An 18602-nucleotide genomic window follows, 5' to 3' on the forward strand; every position below is an offset into this window, starting at 1 on the left:
GCCACAGCACAGAGCCCTCCCTGCTCAGGAGCATCAAGGTTCCAGGTGCTGCTCAGCCTGAAATCCCAAACCAAACCCAGCCCCAGAGCACCCAGGTGAGAGCAGCCTTTGGGACCCCAAACACCAGCTCAGGAGCAAAATGTGAGTGCCTGAGATAAGAGACAGAGCTTTTTATGATCAAATTTATTTAATTAAATTTCATTGCCTGCTTTACTTGTCAGTCGCACCAGAGACTGCCAAAGGAAACTAAACATTGTACATTCACTACAAGATTCTCTCAAATTTTCACAACTAGTCCAAATCCATGAAGTCACAGGGCCCCTTTCCCTCTGCATTTACAACACATTAACAATGGCAGGACACAAACTCCAGCACTGAGGAGACCTGAGCCCTTGGGTTCCAGGAGTGCTTCCACGACCTCTGCGTGTGTGCTGTGTCTCTGCATCTACCAACCCAACCTCCTGGTGTTACAGCACAACCAACCACTGAACTAACCCAGAAAGGAAATAAAAACACATCCCTGTGGGGCTGGAGCGTGGCTGGGTGGGTGCAGCGCCCAGGTGAGGCACCAGCACCGGGCAGCTGTGGCAGTGCCATCCTGCACAGCACCAGGACAAGGTGCACAGCACACCTGGCCCCTGCTGCCAGGGCAGGAATCTTCTGTCACTGATGGTAACAGAAATCAGATCCCTCCTGAGAAGCCAGGCAAGGCTCGTCCTGCCAAGAGCGCTGGGAGGAAACCAGGCATTAATAGATCTTTATCTAACTAGTGCTTTTAAAAATACTTTTTCTTTGATCTAACAAGCATTAGGATAATGTCCCCCTGTTATGTGCTCTGAATAGTTCCTTAAACAAGCTGAAGACCTTTTCCCTATGCAGTTTCCTACAGGAGGAATTTGTTATCCCAGGGGCTCTCACACATCAGCCCCTCACAGACAGCAGGGAAATGGCAGGGGCCATAACTGAAACTGTCATCATATCTGAAAGTCTACATCTCCCAAGTGTATTTCCAACATGAAAACAGCTAAAATCACAATTATAATTCCATTGCTATGTGTGAAATCCAGAAGGCTTGCATGGCTTTCAAAAGGAAGCTCTGGAAAACAGCCACTGCACTGGCAGGAGTACTCCTGGAGGAAGAGCAGACCCTGTTCCCACTGCCCAGCCGAAGATACACTGGAAAATGCTCTACAGGTACTGTCAGTGTACTTGTCTAAAAAGCAGCTTCTGGAAAATTTCAAGTTGCAAATTAGTTTATAAATCACAAGCCATTTTTCCTTAATCTTGCCAATTTTAATGAAGAAAATTGTTAGCATTTCAATGTACAAAAGTCCAATAAAACATGATTTTTTTTTCTTTTAAATCAGTGAGTGGGTAAAGTTTGGGTTAAACTTATTCAACAGTAAAAGTCTTCCAATTTCCACTAACAGAATTTTTTTTTTTGATTTGACTAGAGAATAATGACAATCCAGAAATAAATAGCTATAAATACATTCATTGTTCCTATTCCAAAAAACTCATCACATAGGGAAGACATAAAACTGAAATTAACTTGTTTGAGTGTTCCTTTACAATGAGATGGGCGAGTTAGAGCAAGAGTGACTCGGACAGGAGAGAAAAACAAGTAGGGCAGAAATTGGTCCAGTATTGACATTCATGAACATACCAGTTAGCAAAATTCATCCTTTAAATGACACTACTCAGTTGATTTTTTTATTTGCTTGGGGTATACATAATGAAAGCAGTTTCCTCGGAATCTTTGCTAGGACAGGTATAGCACCCAGAGACACTGTAACCACCCCTTCTGTCTGCATGTGTGTGTGTAGTTATATACAGAGTCATGCACCCACACACACAGCCAAGATCCGGCATCGGCGTCCGTCCGGCGTCACTCGTCATTGGCAGCACTCGTTCCTCTCACTTGGCCTTGGTTACGCAGCTGTGGAGAGAGGAAGTGCAATTTCTGCATTAGCAGCTTCTTCAGACAGAGCTCCGAACAGGCAGGGAGGGAGATTATCTCCAGGGAAAAGCAGGACAGGGCCTCAGAACGCCACCGGGGCTGAGAGTCACACCAAAGCAATGCCGGCTCCTGAGGGAATCTCAGCGGGAGCTGTCCTTGGGTAGGACCTGCCCCCAGGGGTGGGAGCAGCTCCCCGCACTGGGGAGCCCACACAGATCAGTGGGATGTGGCACCCTTGGGCTGGGATGTTACAACAGTCCTGTGAGGACAGCAGCACCCAAGTGCTGGGCACAAACACCAAGAGCCTGTAACTCCTGGAGAAGCTGCTCCTGCAGGAACGGTCCTGACACAGTTCAGTGTCTATAAAGACTGGGTGGAACTGGATTTCAAGAACTGACCGTGTTTGGAAGGTGACACTCCAGAGCTTCCCTAGGTGACACGGACCAAGTGCACAGATCACTTTGCTAGCGCGTGTGCAGCACAGCGATGCCGGCGTGCCTGAGCGGCGCCCAGAAGGGGCGGGCGCCAGGCTCAGCGCCACGGCCACAGCAGCACGTCCCACACCTCGGGCGTGACCTGCGCTGGGTGACCATCAGGCAGCAGGGCAGGTGGCCAACGCTGCAGGAATTCTGCTCCCAGCCTTAGTGCCTGCATCAGTGCCCATCTGGTGTGTCCTGGGCAGGGGCTCGGTCCCACCTGCCGATCGCCACGGCGCTACCGAGCGGGAGGAAGGTCAGGCCCACACGGGTTATGTGGACATTAAGATGATTCCTGCTAGCAATTCCCATCCAAAAGAACATTAATCCCTCTTCTCCTTTTCCATCCAGCAGTTGACTTACACAGCTCGCTTTGCCTCAGAACCTACAGAGAACTCCTCTAGACGTCCGCAGCCAAAGTGCCTCGAACGGAACCCTTCTTACGCATCTGAAGTGAAATAAAACGTGAGCTCCACACACAGAACCTGTCATGCCGTGGTTAGTATGAGAGGAGGAATGACCTGCAGGGCCAGGATCTGCTTCTCCTTGGCCAGGGCCAGGACCAGTTACAGCTCAGGGGGTCTGGCCAAGGTATTTTTGGCAGGGAGACCTAGGAACTGGAGAGCAGCTGTAAACAATGCTGCTTGAATTTTTACCAAGCCCATGATGCTCCAGCACGGAATCACCGCTCAGGACACACAGTGTGGCATCTCCACCCTCACACAGGCATGAGAGAGGTTGGTCACAGGGCTTTGGCTGGACCAGATAATTTCCTACTCTGCACTGATGAGCATGTTTCATGGAGCAGAGGTGCTTCTCATCTCCAGCAGCCAGAGACAGAATCCACCGAGTAAAACATAAACAGTGAGAAAAAGATGGACTGGGATAGAAGAACTCTGGAAGAACACTGATGAGGAACCAGAGAGTAACAGAAAGTAACAAAAGCAGAGATCCTGACTATAAAAATCGACTGAAGATGAAGCACAGCAGCAACAAAAGAACTGGAATGTGCACAGAACCCAGAGAAAGATCAGCTCGGAGCAGAAGGAAGAAAGGATGTTCATGAGAAGAGGAGGAGTACCAGGACACTGTGTGGGAAAGAACATGCACTGCCAGCCCTGCTTTGTGCCTGGTTTGGCTCTCAGCATCACAGCCTAGGGCAGCCCTGTCCATTCCTGACCACCCTGCAGGGACAGGGGCATGGATATAACTGTGTCACACGGAGCACCTCGTCCCTGAGCACTCACTTCCCAGAGGTCCTGGCCCTAAAACACACTTCATGGTGTACTGGGGATGTAATGGCAGTTACTGTGAGCACAGTGGATTGAGTAGTTGAATATGAAACCATTATTTTAGATAAAATTAGCATTGATATTATTTGGCAGCGACTTTTTTTTTTTTCCCCTTAGGTTGTCCAATAATGCACTGCACCACAAACCCATGGAAATTACATCATTTATAGGTGTTTGTAGATAGCCCTCTTGCAACAAATGAAAAACCCCCAAGACAGCAGGTCCCCACTCCTCTCACATTTCACAATATCCACAGAAACCTGGGTTAGTGTAATAGCACACATTTGTCTTGTGAAAAAAAAAAAACCAAAGAAACCAAAACAACCCAACTTTTTCAACAATACACAAATTCCTGACACATCTTACACAACAAGCTATTTGCAAAAAAAAAACCCCAAAAAACAAAACAAACAAACAAACAAAAAAAACCCCACCAAAAACAAAAACAAAAAACAAAACAAAACAAAAATTTGCCTCTGCAAAATGAGAAAATATTAAGTAAATTTGTTTGATGTTTAAAAGTGAGGATAAATATTACACCCAGAGACATGTGAGCTGGGTTTGGCATAAGGTAAGAACTAAAAGAGCAGAAAATATTTTGGAAAAAAATATTTAAAGGAGCTACTTACCACTGAGAAATATGAAACAAAACATCCACAGTCCACAGAGACACAAAGGAACAATTTCATCATGCACACAGGTGTGTCAGGTTCTGCTGCCTCTCTCCAGCACACCTCTGGTGTGCACTCCTCACTGTCACTACCCTTGCTCAGGGAAACTGGATGAAGTCTGTTTTAGTCCAAATGAAGAACTATGGATGTGCAAAAGGGAACCCTTCTGGCAAAAATCAGTTTAGAGAGGACAGCTGTTACGCTTCCTCCTCCACAGACACCTGGGAACAGGTGTCTCTACGAACAGGACCAGGAATAAATTGAAATTCAAGAAGAAATCCCTGTGATTTGAGAGAACAGCTGCCAAAAATACAAAAATGCCCATGAGAGAACACAAGATCTGCAGGAGTTAGTGAACACCAACCTTGTCCAAAGCTCATTCTGGGGCTGCTGACCCAAACCCTTCAGCTTATAGGAAAAGAGCATTTGGTGCTATAGCTCAGCACAGGATCGTGAAGAAACACTTCCTCCAAACCCAGGAAACATCCCTACACAACACAGGCTGTTCCACACTGTTTGGAAAGTCCCTGGAGAGTGGGGAGGGAGGAGCTGCAGCTGGTTTGGTACCAAGAGCAAAGGTGCTCCAGGCACAGACCAAGGAATGTGTCACAGGGCCACTGTCCACAGCTGGTCTGAAACCTTGGGCAACCAGGTTAGAGGTGTCTGGAATGGGTCAAACCATGCAAACAGCAAGCTGTAGCTGAAGAAAACATTGTGTCTTGGAGAAATCAAGACACTGGAACTGTCTGGGTAACCTGACTGGGTTCAGGGCATGAAGCAATTGTCAAAATGGGAAGGAATTACAAGCACAAATCCAAGAACTGCAAAAATGCCAGTGGGATTTAACATGGGAAAGGTTCATGCCAAAGGTCATGTTCTAGAAAGACTCTACAGAAGGCGGCTTCCTTCCAAGCCTGTGGTGATCCTCTACCTCTGAATGGAGAGAGCAGTGACAGTGCCCTAAGTCAGAGCTTTCTCCCAGACATCAGCCAAGGACACATCAGGCCAAACAGATTTGGACCTCACAGCCACTAAAGCAGGAAAAGTGAGATGATCTCAGCTGATTTTACTGACTTTCTTTTTGGAAGTAAGACTTTGGTTTGGCGTGCTAGTCAGAAATGGAACAGCTGACAGGTGACACAAACGTGCTCAAAAACATGCTTGAAGAGAAAAAGCAATCAGATCTAGTAATGACTAGAAATTAAACAAAGCAAGACACGTGATGGAACAGGACAGGGACAGCTTTGACAGCTTCCAAACAACAAGTGGCAAAAGGGCCCTGAACGGGACTTTGTGCAATGGGTGTGGTGCCATAAACACAGAGGTAGTCAGGGCAGGTATCCTGCATTTAATGCCATCAGAGGTACTTACAGCCACTTCCAGCGTGACAGCACAGAATGCAGGAGCTTGAAGCACATGGGGCTGCACTCAAGGGGCCACAGTGCCCATCAGCAATTGCCCAAACACACACACAGGCATGGACACCACACAACTTGCCTCAGTTTCTGCACAGATAAATCTGCAGGTACAAGAATGCACATCTGAGCCTCAAAAAAAACCCCCAAAACAACTTTCTTACCGCTTCCAGCTCCTTCTGGGTTTCATCCTCCATCCTCCTGATGTCCTCCATAGTCAGCTCAATCCACTTGTCAATCCAACAGAACAGCTGGCGGTGGAAGTTGGTAAATATCCTTTTTTCTTGCTTTAAGGAGATAAGCAAGCATTAGATCACAAGTAGGACTTGCTAAAGGCTGGTGAAGTGAGAGCAGCTCTTCAGTCTGAAGAGTTAAAATCTTCACGTGAGTGCTGCTTCACACTGCTATGGATTCAGCCACCTCACACCCCTGGACACAATTTAAATTCACCTAATTTCTCAAATGCTTTAACATGGAAAAATGAACAAATTTCACTATTAAAAAAAAGAGTTTCAAGAAAGTTCAGCCATTCACATTACTTGAGAATTATGAAGAATGTTATTAAAATCTGTTCCAGCTCCAAGGTGGCAGCAGCCAAACCAGAACAGCCACTTCCTGAAGACTTTGCTTTTTTTCCCTAGAGAATTGTTCTGGTACTACCAGTGAAGCCCCACTTGCAGCAAACCAAGGCACAAATGGTTTGACTGGCTGGGGAAATGGACAGGAATTCCCTGGCTGTGAGCAACAGGGAGCTCAAACCCCCACATCAACACAGCCCCAAAAGGCACAAGAACTCACCTTTTGTATAAAGTTTTCGACTTTGTTCTGCAGTCCCCACCACTTAAATTTGATGGTCACCAATTTATAAGCACACATTTTGGGACACTCCTCATCGGTTGCTAACTCCTTCTGTTTGGGGATAATAAAAAAGAAGTTTTAATACTTTATAAGTTTAATTAGTAGAAATTATAATTCTAATTAGTGCATTAGAATGATAATTAATTTATAGTAAATTAATTAAACTATGCTGTTATGACAGTAAAGTATAATTCTAAGCATTATTACAGAAAAACAACATTCTCCTCAGTAACTTGGGGCTGTTCCTGACAGAGTCCCTGTGATTCACTCCAGGGCACAGAGATGGGCTGCTCCATTCCTGTGGGGATCTCTGGTGTGGCACACACAGCCCATTCCCTCCTGGGATAGATTCTGCTGGCTGGCAGGGGGAACTGGCAACTCTGTGCTGCTGTTGAGGTGTCACATGGGGGATGTGCTGGGCCACATGGGGGATGTGCTGGGCCACAGGAAATTTATTCCTCAACTGGAGTTGAGCCAAGTTATGAAGGAACCATAAGCTTTGTTCTTCTGCTGATAAAGACTTCATAAAGTTGTAACAACAGCTCCTAGTACCTTCCAGTTCGGCCCCAGAGGTCCTCTCTTCGTCTTAACTGACTGGAATAATGCAGGATCTTCATCAGCTTTGTAGTCCTGTAACATAAAACACTCTGAGAGTCAGAAAACACCACCAGATTCAACATCCCACTGTGTTAAGTTTCTGCTCATGGCTGCCAAAACGATTCTCTGAGTGCTCTGGAGCAGGATGGGTGCAGCACAGCTGCCAGGCTGACTCCATGGCCCCATTACACCTCTCCAGGGCTGCTCCAGGCCAGAGCTGCCCTGTGCTGTGCACACTGGGACATCAGCACTGTCCCACCAGTGGGTCTGTGACCCCTGAGAGGGGGAGAAGGCAGTAATTCAGCAACGCAACACATGGCCACTGCTGGGGAGGCAGAACAGGAGGGAAGAAGAAGGCAGATGCAACTCCCTTACACAATCAGAAACTCTGAGATCCCAGCCTGAGCCAGGGGCAGAGCCCACCCAGCCCTGCCTCACCATGGACAGCTCTACTCACCCCCTGTGCACAGGGGGAAAGCCAATGGGTACAGAGCTGAAAGGGACAAATGCTTCCAACAGATGGATTTACTGACTTTTACTAATGAGGGGTATGAAGATGAATATTTGATAAAGATGCTGCCACAGAAACTAGGAAAGGATTAAAAACTCTGGGCTCAGTGAAAGCAAGTAAGGTTTATACTATGTATAAAAAACATTTATCCAAAATTACCATTACACCCACACAACCCAAGTGTAACAATTTAAGTTGCTTTAAAGCAGAACAAATGCTTGGTAGATGCTACAGAAAAGCCCAAGAAAGTTTAGAAGTTTAAGGTCTCATTTTTAAATAAAGTTTCAGTGAAGCCAAGATCTGCAGAATACAGAGTGAAAGAAACACCTCCAAGAGAAGCAGCACCTGGCTGCTCAAGACCACATCAGTTTTCAGCTCCAGGTTCTTCCATCAGCACAGAGCAACAAAGGCTACTTCTAGATTAAATTCTGAACCCATAGAGCAAGACTACATGTACTAACTGCTAATGCTTTCACAGACATTCTGACATTTACAAAATCCTATTGCCAGCCAAATGGAGCTCAGAAATCCAGGAAGTCCTCCCAGAGGAATCCGATTTGACTTACCAAACATCAACTGTTACACTTTCTTCTCCCCAGTCTTCTCTCATTGTTCCCAGTTCTTTTAAGACACCTACCCACACTGCATATTAAAATACGCTGAAGAAATCCTAATTTATCTAGAAAACATTACTAGGTGTTCAGACAAACTTCCATATTGAGGACTCAAACATATGTTTTAGGAATTGAGCAGATATTTCCCAGAAGCAGCCAACTGGGGGAAGACATTTCAATCCCATTGCTAATCAGTGTTTTATGAACTTCCACAAACCAGGACTCTCCTCTAGTTCTCTCTCTAAGGTGAAACAACATTCTAGTTTGAAGAACCCACACAAGATGAGCCAACCTCAGCAGGGGCTGCCACGGTGCTCCACAAGCCTTCCCCTGCCTCAGAGCCTGAGGAAACAGCATTAGCAATTAACACTTAAACATTTAAAGCCTTGAACTACTATAACTGCAGAAAGACTACAAGCCATATTTGTCCCCTGAATTTTAGTGAAACCCACTTATCTATGATTTTACTGAAATAAAGCACACGTCCTTTCCACAGACATCACAAAGAGCAAATGCAAAGCAGCACACGATATCCAGCCCTGGGCCAGAGCCACTGGCTGTGTATGAGACCAACTTCTCATCTCACAAGTTATTTCCAAATACTGGGGGAGAGGACAGCTGCAACCCACCGGAATCCTCAGGTTCTGCATTGTCCTGGAGGCTCAGCGTGACACACTTTATAAAAATGACTTTTTAATAATCCTTGTGTGGAAAAAGAGTCATCATCTTTATAATTAAATCACCTTTAAGATACCTATGCAAATACTACAGCAAAATGTTATTACAGAAATACACTGAATGTCTTAAATTATTAATCATGACTGCCTTCTAAAAATGTCACTCAACCACTGGATAAGAAGACATTGAAGTGAATTAAGCTACAGCAATGGATAAACAATTTTGCTCTATGTAACTAATTGTTGGCAGAACTGCTGCTGGTTTGGGGCAGCAATGTGCCAAACAGAAACAACAAGAATTCCACATCTTAGTGCCAGCTTTATAAATAAAACCAGGTACTGCATTGAGACAACCCTGAATTCATTCTCACTGTGTGAACATCCTGCCAAGGCAGAGCTCACTGTAGTGGTGTGAGGCATGAGACATTTAAACTGAGCTACATGTGCAGCCTTGATCTGCCTGGTTTAAGGAGTGGAATGATTTGTCTGGATACCCCAGGGACACTTGTGTCCACACGATGCTGTGACCTGCCATCCTACCTCCCACTGCACAGGGACACTGGTACAGAGCAACTGTGCTCTTGCATTTAGGAGCCACATAAAAATAACCACAGCTGGAAACACTGGGGAAGAAAATGTTATCTACGAGTAAAATGTAGGAGTGAAAACAGAAATTCCAAGAAAACAGATGAGTCACAGTAAAGTTTTCTACGCCAGAGGCAGAAGCTTTGAACCAAGACCTTTTAAAACTCAGTTAACCCAAATCCTGTTAAGGACAGGAAAAACCCTTTATAGACAAAAGCCTAGATGGACAGGAGAGTATCGGAGGAACTCTTCTCTACACACAAATCCTACAAGCATGCAGGGAAGAAGACTGGACTAGAGCCAAAGTACAAATAAACAGCAGCTCTTTGCAGAGTTTAAGGAAAATATCTGTGCAGCAAGAGCTTAACTCCTGACAACAACAAGTCCTTCTTAGGAAGAAAAACAGGCAGCTGCTGGAGCAAATATTACAGCTCAAAAACCCCTGAAGCACTCTGGAAAGCCAGACAGGCAAACATCAGCCTGCAGCAGCATAACAAGACAGAGGAGCAAAACCATTTCAAAGAAACACACAAATACCATTTCACAGGCAGTTTCTGCTCCAATTCTCAATACAATATGTATGAATGCAACCATTTATTATAAAGAATGATTTAGAGAGACTGTGAACCACATACAATAAAGTAGTATCACAACAAACCCAGACCCTGGATGCTTCTTTACAATTCTCAGTCTTCAGACCTGCTCCGAGTGGTAACAGTGCTCCTGAGAACTCATGGTTCACTATCAAATTGTCTAAAAATTCAAAGCATATATACAGGACAGAATGATTTTAGGAAAACTTTCAGAGTCTAACATAAAAATTACACAAGTCTGATGCCTGATCTGCGAACCCATGAAAATGGAACTGAACATGGAGTGGCATCACACTAACTAGGTAGGTGGACACAAATTCTGGCTTTCTAGCTCAATATTACATTAAGTGTTTTAAGCAAGAGAATGTACATACTACTGGTGTCACGGAGAAAAAACCTCACATATCCTGTGGAAGGAAACACCTACCAGCACTTCCCTCCAACATCATCCACAGCTCTGTGGGTGCTCATTCACAGCACAAGAGAAGACCAAAAAAGGTTTATCCAAGTATGTCATACTCCCAGCTCCGTGCCTGATTCCCGTATCTTATAACTGAAACAGTCACCAGCAGCACTGTACACTGCCCTGACAAGCACTGGTGTGTTTTAGGTAGGTTCAGCTAAATGGCTTTTACTAAAAGATGTCTTGCAATCACTCCCATCTCCTGAAGAGTCCTGCAGCTACAGCACAGCTATTAGGGGAACCTTTGAAAGAATGCCAAGGTTCAAATGAGAAATGAAGCCAGCCTGGTTATCACGGACTCACATCGTGGTGCCATGCCCAGAACAAGAAGTTAAAGGTCTCCAGAAAAGATGAGCAGGGCAGGATGAAAAGAAGGGCATAAAACTAAAAGCACATCAGATTTGTACACAGATAGGCTGTCCCATGGGATGTGTCATTGCATGATGATTCCAAGGTTCAGCATTAATAACACGGAGCTGTTTAGCTGCCTATCGTGATAAATTAAGTCTGAAAGGGGACAGATCCACCTATCAAGTTCTGTAACTCCAGAATCTTTTAACACTTCCTTACGGACTACAGAAGAGCAACTCCTATATTCCACTGTATTTCCTCAAACTGTAGAAAAACGGGCAGCACACAGAAACCCAAACTCTTAAGGCATGTGTAATCTGACTGATTCATACAAAACTGTAATTTTAGAACTCTTTCAAGTCAATAAAGAACCACTATGACCTAAACAAGGCATTTAATGTCTTTGTTGTACAAAAATAGCTATAAACCTGATTTCAATTTGTTTTCACTACACTCTACTTTTCTACAAATTGTTTCCAAAACCACAGCCTGCTCTGATGTTAATCAAGTGCTCATTTTTGCTTACACTTTAAAAAGTCTTTCTCTCCTGGGAAGTCACTTTAATATACAAACAAATTAAAGTGAGTGACACAGATTGTATGCTGGAGATGATTAAGCAAAGGCAGGGTTAAATGTGTATCTAAAGAAAGTCACAGCTGTCACCCAAATTACTTCTACACATACTTCAATGAGCACGAGTTAGTACATGCATGCCATCAGTAGCTTCAAGAAATTTATATTTTCATATTTATGCTGATTGTAGCTCTGAAACTTAAAGTAAATACGGCAGCACAGGAGGGTGGACAACATTCATTCACAGAACAAAAGGATGCAACTTGAATACTTGAAAACTTTTTCAACACTGCTGGATTTTATACATGTAGCTCCATTCTTTCAGTTCTACTGTCAAACATTTGAGCTGCTTTTCCAGGTAAAACTATGTTTGAGAAGATAAAAGTACAAATAAAACTTTCCTTTGGCAACACTGACTATTTCTTTTCCCCCTAAAAAATGGAGCAGACCAAAAAACCTCATCCAGCCACTTAGAATGATAATTCCCAAACAAGCATCATAACAAAAAAAAAAAAAAAAAAAAAAAAAAAAAAAAAAAAAAAAAAACCATACAAAGCACATGATTTCAGACATTACGCCACAGACTGAACTAGTGATTGCTTGAATATCACTGAACAAAGATGAAGACACTGCAGGAAAATAACATCTGGACAAATAGAACACAGGGAAAACAGGTGATGCTTGTGTGGGGACATTTATTTTCCAAGGCCAGCAGCCTTCTCTGAAGGCACAAAGCCAGCATGTCAATCTTGGCAATTTTGTTATGATGTAGCTGAACTTCCAAGAAAAAAAAAAAAAAAAAATTCAAGTTCCATTACCCAAACTTGATAAAGGCATCAGGACAAATAAAGTGTCTCTCCTGAAGTCTAAGAAGTGAAGAGATAGAGGACAAAGGCCAGAAACTGCAGACTTTTATAACAGAAGAGACTTCCAGTGGGGATCCAAGAGAATTCGTGATGTCTAATCCCATTAAGAAGAAAACAGGTAAACAGCAAGGATGTCAGTCTGCAGTTAACTCAGAGTTACTACGGTCTGCTAAGAGTTTAATCACAAAGCTGGGCTTTGGTTAATGAAGTTAAGACTTAGCAAAACAGAGTTTCTGGGAGATGAAACAGAAATTAAGAATTTAATCACGCAGTGAAAATGAATCCCAAGTATTTCTACACAAAAATGGGCTACACTGTGAGTTTGAATCTGCTAATATCTGCTAAAATACTTGCTAAAAGTGGAAATGGTGTTAGAAGTTTATAAAAAGGAAACGGAGATGTAGAAACATCAGAGGAGACTTAAGACTCTGGATGCGACCACTCTGCACTCAGTTTTGATACTCTGTAGGTCAAATATACAAAAGTAAAAAGAGGATTATGTACTGAAAATAGTTCCAAAGACTTCCTGCAAAGAAGTCCACTCCCCAGAATATAAGATACCCAGGCATCTACTTTCAGAAAATAACAGTTAAACAGCATAAAGAGCCTCTCCCTGCATAAAACCAAGACAATCACATTTATTGTGCACAATCTCCATATCAGTGCCTACCATTTCCCTACTGTCCAAAAAATATTACACACCCAACAGTCCAGCTGTTACAATTTAACAAACCAGGCAACAGCCCCAGCAGATCCAGATGTGCAGGAAGAATCAGCAGTAAAACCAAAGAAGTAAGGCAGGCACATAAATGAATGGTTCTGTTCAAGACACTTTTCATGTCTCTGTTGGGTGAAATCCACACCATTTCAGCTTATTCAGTATCAACACAAGGCACAAGTGGAATCAGCTGCGTGCTACATCCCAACTACAACAGCAGAACTTTTACTTACTCCTGGTTCTACTTGAGTTCTATCTGCAATGTCAATGTGGACAACCTCAACACTCTTCCACGTGTTTGGATCTAAATTGTGCACCTACAAAAAAAAAAAGACCAAAGAAGGAATTACTGCCATGCTGGGAATTAACACAGAGATGCACCTTGTGCAGGACATGTGTGTTGCAGGGAGTTTTTCAGGATGCTGTAAAGGCAGCACTCTCCAAACCTTCTCTTCCTCTGCCTTTCTCAAAGGGAATGATCTCCACAATTACAGTTTAGTTCACTCACTAATCAATTTTAAACCAGCACAAAGCCTTCACTTTTTGTGCATTCAGGAAACCTGAATTTAAGATTAAGCTGTATTCATCTGTCACATTTGTTAGCACTAATGAAACCAAGCTCTAATTAGCACCATTACCCATTCCACAATCTGCATGAACCCCCTCTCCTGTCCTTGGGCCTCCTTAGATGAAGTTAACAGCTTGACCACCTTGCAAGGACCTGAAAAATGCTTTTCTTGCTTTACTCAATGGCCAGGCATTGACTTTATGCCATAATTATCCACCACCACCAGGTATAAAATACTTTATCTGTATTAATTGTACAATTGCACTAAGGCTTGGTACCCAAACCCCAACTCACGTTCTCTGTTGTTCCCAAATCTGGTTTATGCCAGGTCTCAATTTTTATGAAGAAGTCATCTTTCATGTATTCATTCTGTAAGAATTAAAAGCAAAAAGCACAAGCCTGATTACAGCCCTCTGCTCTAAGTTTAAATAAATGGTATCTACATAAAGCCACTATTAAACTCTGACTAGCAACACAACCTGTTGAAATTACCAGAGAAACAGCCCCCTTACCTACACACAGAAATAGGTACATGATAATCTTGAGCTAGAGCAGTGAGTACTAAATTAAAGCCAGACATGTTTAAGAAATCCAGCTCTACCTGTGCACACCAACAGAAATAACCCTGCCATTTGCTGCTTCCTCAACCCTGAAGTTTTTTACCTCAATGTTCAAGTAATTTTTAAATTACTAATCCTGTAGTTAGATGTTACTGTACAGCACAATTACAATCATAAAGCTGGATCATACAAAAAATCCACCAAATTGTACATCTAAAGACAGTGACAGAGCCCTGCTGATCCCAGAAGTCAGAGGGCACAGGTGCCACGATGAGTCAAGCTCAACAGTTCAAACTCACTTGTGTCACATCCACATGGTGACAATCTAAACCACGTCTGCAAGTGAGTAGATAAAGCAGTTTAACATTTAACAAATAAGTTTTCATTAAACAGGTCACCAAAGCATGTAAAACGGCATTAAAATCTTCATGATGTGCCTCCCATGCATCTTAAAAAAACCAAATCCCTATCCTGAGCTGTGCTGATCCATTTAGATTCCCAGTTACCCCATTTTAACTGAGGCAGGAATTCATTTTTCAGCAATGGCATTTCAGACAGGCAGGGACTGATTCCATTTCACTGCTCTTCCTGCATTCAGGAGTGCAGAAGCCTCAGATACTTTTGCTTTTCCCATCCCACTTTTTTTAGCATTAAGTCTTACCAGGACAGACATTATGCAACTGTAATGGTAACTAAAGGCATAAAAGATGATGTAGAAAATGAAGTAACTTTTCTGACAAATTACACTTCCAATTATAGCCACATTCAGACAAATAAGAGTCCTAGCAGGGCACATCTGACAGGCTGGAGCCAGACAACTGTACTGGGAGTAACAGACAAAATATATCTCAAAAAACCCCAATATATGACTGGTAGGATTTCAAATACTCACTGTCACAACTGGTGTCGTTGGAAAACACGTGCAATGAAAAGGAAAAGAAAAACACAGAGCATTGTTAGACACAATTGTTTCTGAAAGGTCTCACATATAAAACCACCAACAAAAGAACACACACGGGCAAGACTCACTTGTTCTACAGTAGGGATATGCATTCCAGGCCTTCTCGTGGAACACCAGGGAGCCTTCTGGAGCAATCATCCTTACAAACCCAGGGACTTTACTGGGAAAACAAACATGGACAATGCATTTAAAATCCTGTCAGCTGAAATTTCTCTGGTTTCTTACACTCCAATAAGAAAGGCACATTCTACCCAAGCATTTGAGGGGTTATAATGTACCTTGTCACCTTAAGTGAAACACACAGGAACTTCAAAAACCTTCTGGATCATGACATGAGTAAAAAAAAATGGGAAAGGCAATAATTAGGTAATTGAGAGTGAGCTGTGTGGTCATGAGGAAAACTGAGCTGTGTGGTCATGAGGAAAACTGAGCTGTCCTTCCTCTTGTAGAGCAGCAGACACCTGTTGAGGAACAGCACTGCACAGAGCCCTCACCTCTAGCTCCCTGGCATGCAGCTCCTGTCCTGCAGCAGGAACTTTTTGTCCCACTCATCTCTGATTCCTGTCTAGAGCAAGTAAACACAATTCTTTCAGCTGTCCCAGAGAAGTATCTCACATATTTAAAATCCACTGTATTTCACATTTCCCCACTCACCAGAGCACTCATGCACAGTTCAGCAAATTACAAAGTGGCAGGAAAACACACACAAGTGTCCCAGCATAGCGAACAGTGGAAGGCTACCCTCACCTTTAAACATTTCTTGCTCAATACCAAGGGACTACAACGTGCATCAAGGCTTTTCTCACCTCTTTAAGTGATAGATTTTGTGAGTATATTGTCCCTTCTCGCCATCCTGTTCATAAGGCTCGTTTTTTAAGACTTGAATTCCTTCCCCGCCTCCTGTTTCGTTTTTGCTAGCTTCTGCCACAGAGTAAAGTTGCCCAACTTGATACTGAAAATGAAAGAGAAAACAAATGTTAGCACCAAAGCTGGCCAAAACTTTCAACATGTTTAAAACAATCAGCTGCTTCCTCTGACAATTCGGCAGTACAAAAAAGATTATCAGCGAAGTAAATACACCATATAAAAGGCTCAGAACACCTCAAGGTTCTGTGCTGCATTTGCCTCCTTGGAAATTCCTTGATCAGAACAGGGCTCACACGTGTGTCACTCATCTCTGTCAGCACAGCCACAGCACAGGGCATGTTTGGACTCAGGCCGGTCACATTCCTGATGCAAAACCCCCTCCCACCCCTCAGTCTGAATAAAGAAGGGAAGATCAGGACATACCTCTTGCACTGAGCAAGGTAAAACCACTCGGCTGAAAGAGGAAAGGAGAAAATTCAGTAAAATGCATCATTAGACTTCACCTGCAGATAATAGATACAACGCAAACGTTCAAGAAAGAAGTGTCAAAATGAGCCAATTCAAGTTTTCTCTTCAGAAATCTCTGTGACAGGGGATGCTTCGGATGTAACACAACAAACACAAGCAAAGTTCAATGCCATATACGTTACAAAAGGAAAAACAAGGGATAGAAGATGGCAGAAGCCGCACAAACGAGCCAGGAAATCTGGGATCTACTTCCAGCTCTGTCATAATAACTCCGTGTGACGCTAAATTTGTTTATAAACTTTTGAACCTACGCATTACCTTTACTACCACTGAACCTACAGTCACTGGACTTTGAAGCAATTAGCAGCCAAAAGCAGGGACAGAGAAACAAACCAGCCCGTGGTTTGCTGGCAGGAGCCCCCACGGGAAGATCCACCCAGTGGCGTGGAGCTCCCGGCATCACCAGAACAAGAAACCGGGAGCAGGGAAGGGCTGTGGCCCCACTCCGGGGCTGTCACCACCGCCATCCGAGCCGCTTCCTAAGGACAAACGGGGAGCAATCCCCCGCGGCCCCGCCGCCTCCCCACGACCCGACCCGCGGGACGGAGCTCGGGGAGCTGCCGGTGCGGGGCCGGGACCGCCCGGTACCGCTCGGGCCGCGTCCCCGCCGTGTCGAACGGCCTCTCCCGTGACGGCGGCACGGGCGCACGGAGGAGCGGAGCGGCCCCGCGCCCCGGAGGAAGCGGCGACCCCGGGGCCACACGGCAGGAGCGGAGCGGCGCGGCGCGGGCGGGCCCCGGCGGCGGCGGGCGCGGCCGGGGCAGACCCGTCGGGGCGCGGCCCGGGCGGGGCGGCGGCGTTGGCTGTGGCGGTCCCGGCGGTCCCGGTGCCGGTTGCCCCCGGCCCGGCCCCCCCCCGGCGCTCCCCCCGCCGCCCCCACTCACAACTCCTTGATCAGCACCATCTTCCCGCCGCTCCGCGCACGCGCCGCTCCCCAGCCAGGCCCCGCCCCGGCCCGCGCGCCCAATCGCGCGCCAGCCTCGCCCGGAGCGGCGCACGCGCCGGGAGCCGCCAATCCCAGGGCGCGCAACTCCCGCGAGCGCACACCTCACCCGTCAGCAGCCAATCAGAACGCGCCGGGCCGGCTCCGGGGCGCATCCGCCCTCCCGTCTCTGCTGGCGGGTGACGTCATCGCCGGGCGCCGCACGTGAGGGGCCGGTGAGGGGCCCGGCCCGGCGGGGAGCGGGGCCAGAGAACGGGAACAGAGAACGGTGCTGGGGATGGGTGCCGGTCTGGGTGCCAGTCTGGGGCATCGTTCCCGGGCACCGTTCCGGCCCTGCACGGCTGCGGGACGGCCCCTCCGCGCTGCCTGGCGCGCGGGGACGGGCCGGTGCCGGACACTCTGGGTTGCCCGCTCCGCGGTGTCGGGCCCTCACGGACCGACGCCGTTGCCGAATGGGGTCACTCCCAGGGCGTGGGAAACGAGAAGCTGCAGTGTTGATGAATTTCGGGGAGCCCGGTTCCTCTGTCACACCGAGCACCGTGTGCGGCTCCGCCGGCCTTGGCACTGTCGCTGTCCCGGCTGCGCCGCCGCTCTGCCGCTGCCGGCCCCGTCCTCTGCCTCTGTCACACGGGGGGAAGCTAAAATTCCCTTTTCCAATCTATTTCAAGCAATCCTTTACCCGCGGATCCCAGTCAAGTCGGGACCGCCCCTGCATTGCCACGCAAACGAAACCTCACCTAATCCGTAGCAGACTCGGTTTCCGCGGCGAATGCCGCCCTCTTGTGAGACAGTTTTTTTAGCCTTCATCGCAGTCACAAAGGATGACAGGGATTAATAACGACCTCAACAAGGTTCAGCCAGTCTGGGGCTTCGACCTTCAGCTGGCATTAAAAAATAAAAAATTAGTCTGGAGGTCTAAAAGCTCAGAAACATTGAAAGAAGGCTGAAATCAGCC

At 45.7% G+C, this 18602-nt stretch overlaps 1 protein-coding gene across 2 annotated transcripts; it reads right to left on the reverse strand.

The window, feature by feature from the left end:
- Window positions 1-1271: 1271 nt before the first annotated feature.
- PITPNB (phosphatidylinositol transfer protein beta) lies at window positions 1272-17659 on the reverse strand. Of its 2 annotated transcripts, XM_040080863.1 has the most exons (12): window positions 17589-17659; window positions 16600-16630; window positions 16116-16261; window positions 15378-15469; window positions 15241-15248; window positions 14083-14157; window positions 13454-13537; window positions 7225-7302; window positions 6613-6723; window positions 5979-6101; window positions 2800-2884; window positions 1272-1939 (listed from the first exon to the last, which is right to left on the reverse strand). In XM_040080863.1, exons 1-11 carry the CDS (start codon window positions 17606-17608, stop codon window positions 2837-2839), a joined length of 816 nt encoding a protein of 271 aa, XP_039936797.1. In that variant the 5' UTR covers window positions 17609-17659; the 3' UTR covers window positions 1272-1939; window positions 2800-2836. The 2 variants fall into 2 exon arrangements, with proteins under 2 accessions (XP_039936797.1, XP_039936796.1); XM_040080862.1 differs by lacking the exon at window positions 2800-2884.
- Window positions 17660-18602: the final 943 nt, after the last annotated feature.

Source organism: Hirundo rustica, chromosome 17, assembly GCF_015227805.2.
Source record: "Hirundo rustica isolate bHirRus1 chromosome 17, bHirRus1.pri.v3, whole genome shotgun sequence".
In the NCBI taxonomy this organism is placed as follows: Eukaryota; Metazoa; Chordata; class Aves; order Passeriformes; family Hirundinidae; genus Hirundo; species Hirundo rustica.

Excerpts from the sequence above, each read along its gene's own strand:
- PITPNB (XM_040080862.1), bottom strand. The coding sequence starts at position 17,608 with ATGGTGCTGATCAAGGAGTT. Across the intron at positions 6,102-6,612 it reads TCGAAAACTTTATACAAAAG|CAAGAAAAAAGGATATTTAC; the intron begins GTGAGTTCTTGT and ends ATCTCCTTAAAG. Across the intron at positions 1,940-5,978 it reads CCCAGAAGGAGCTGGAAGCG|CTGCGTAACCAAGGCCAAGT; the intron begins GTAAGAAAGTTG and ends CTCTCTCCACAG.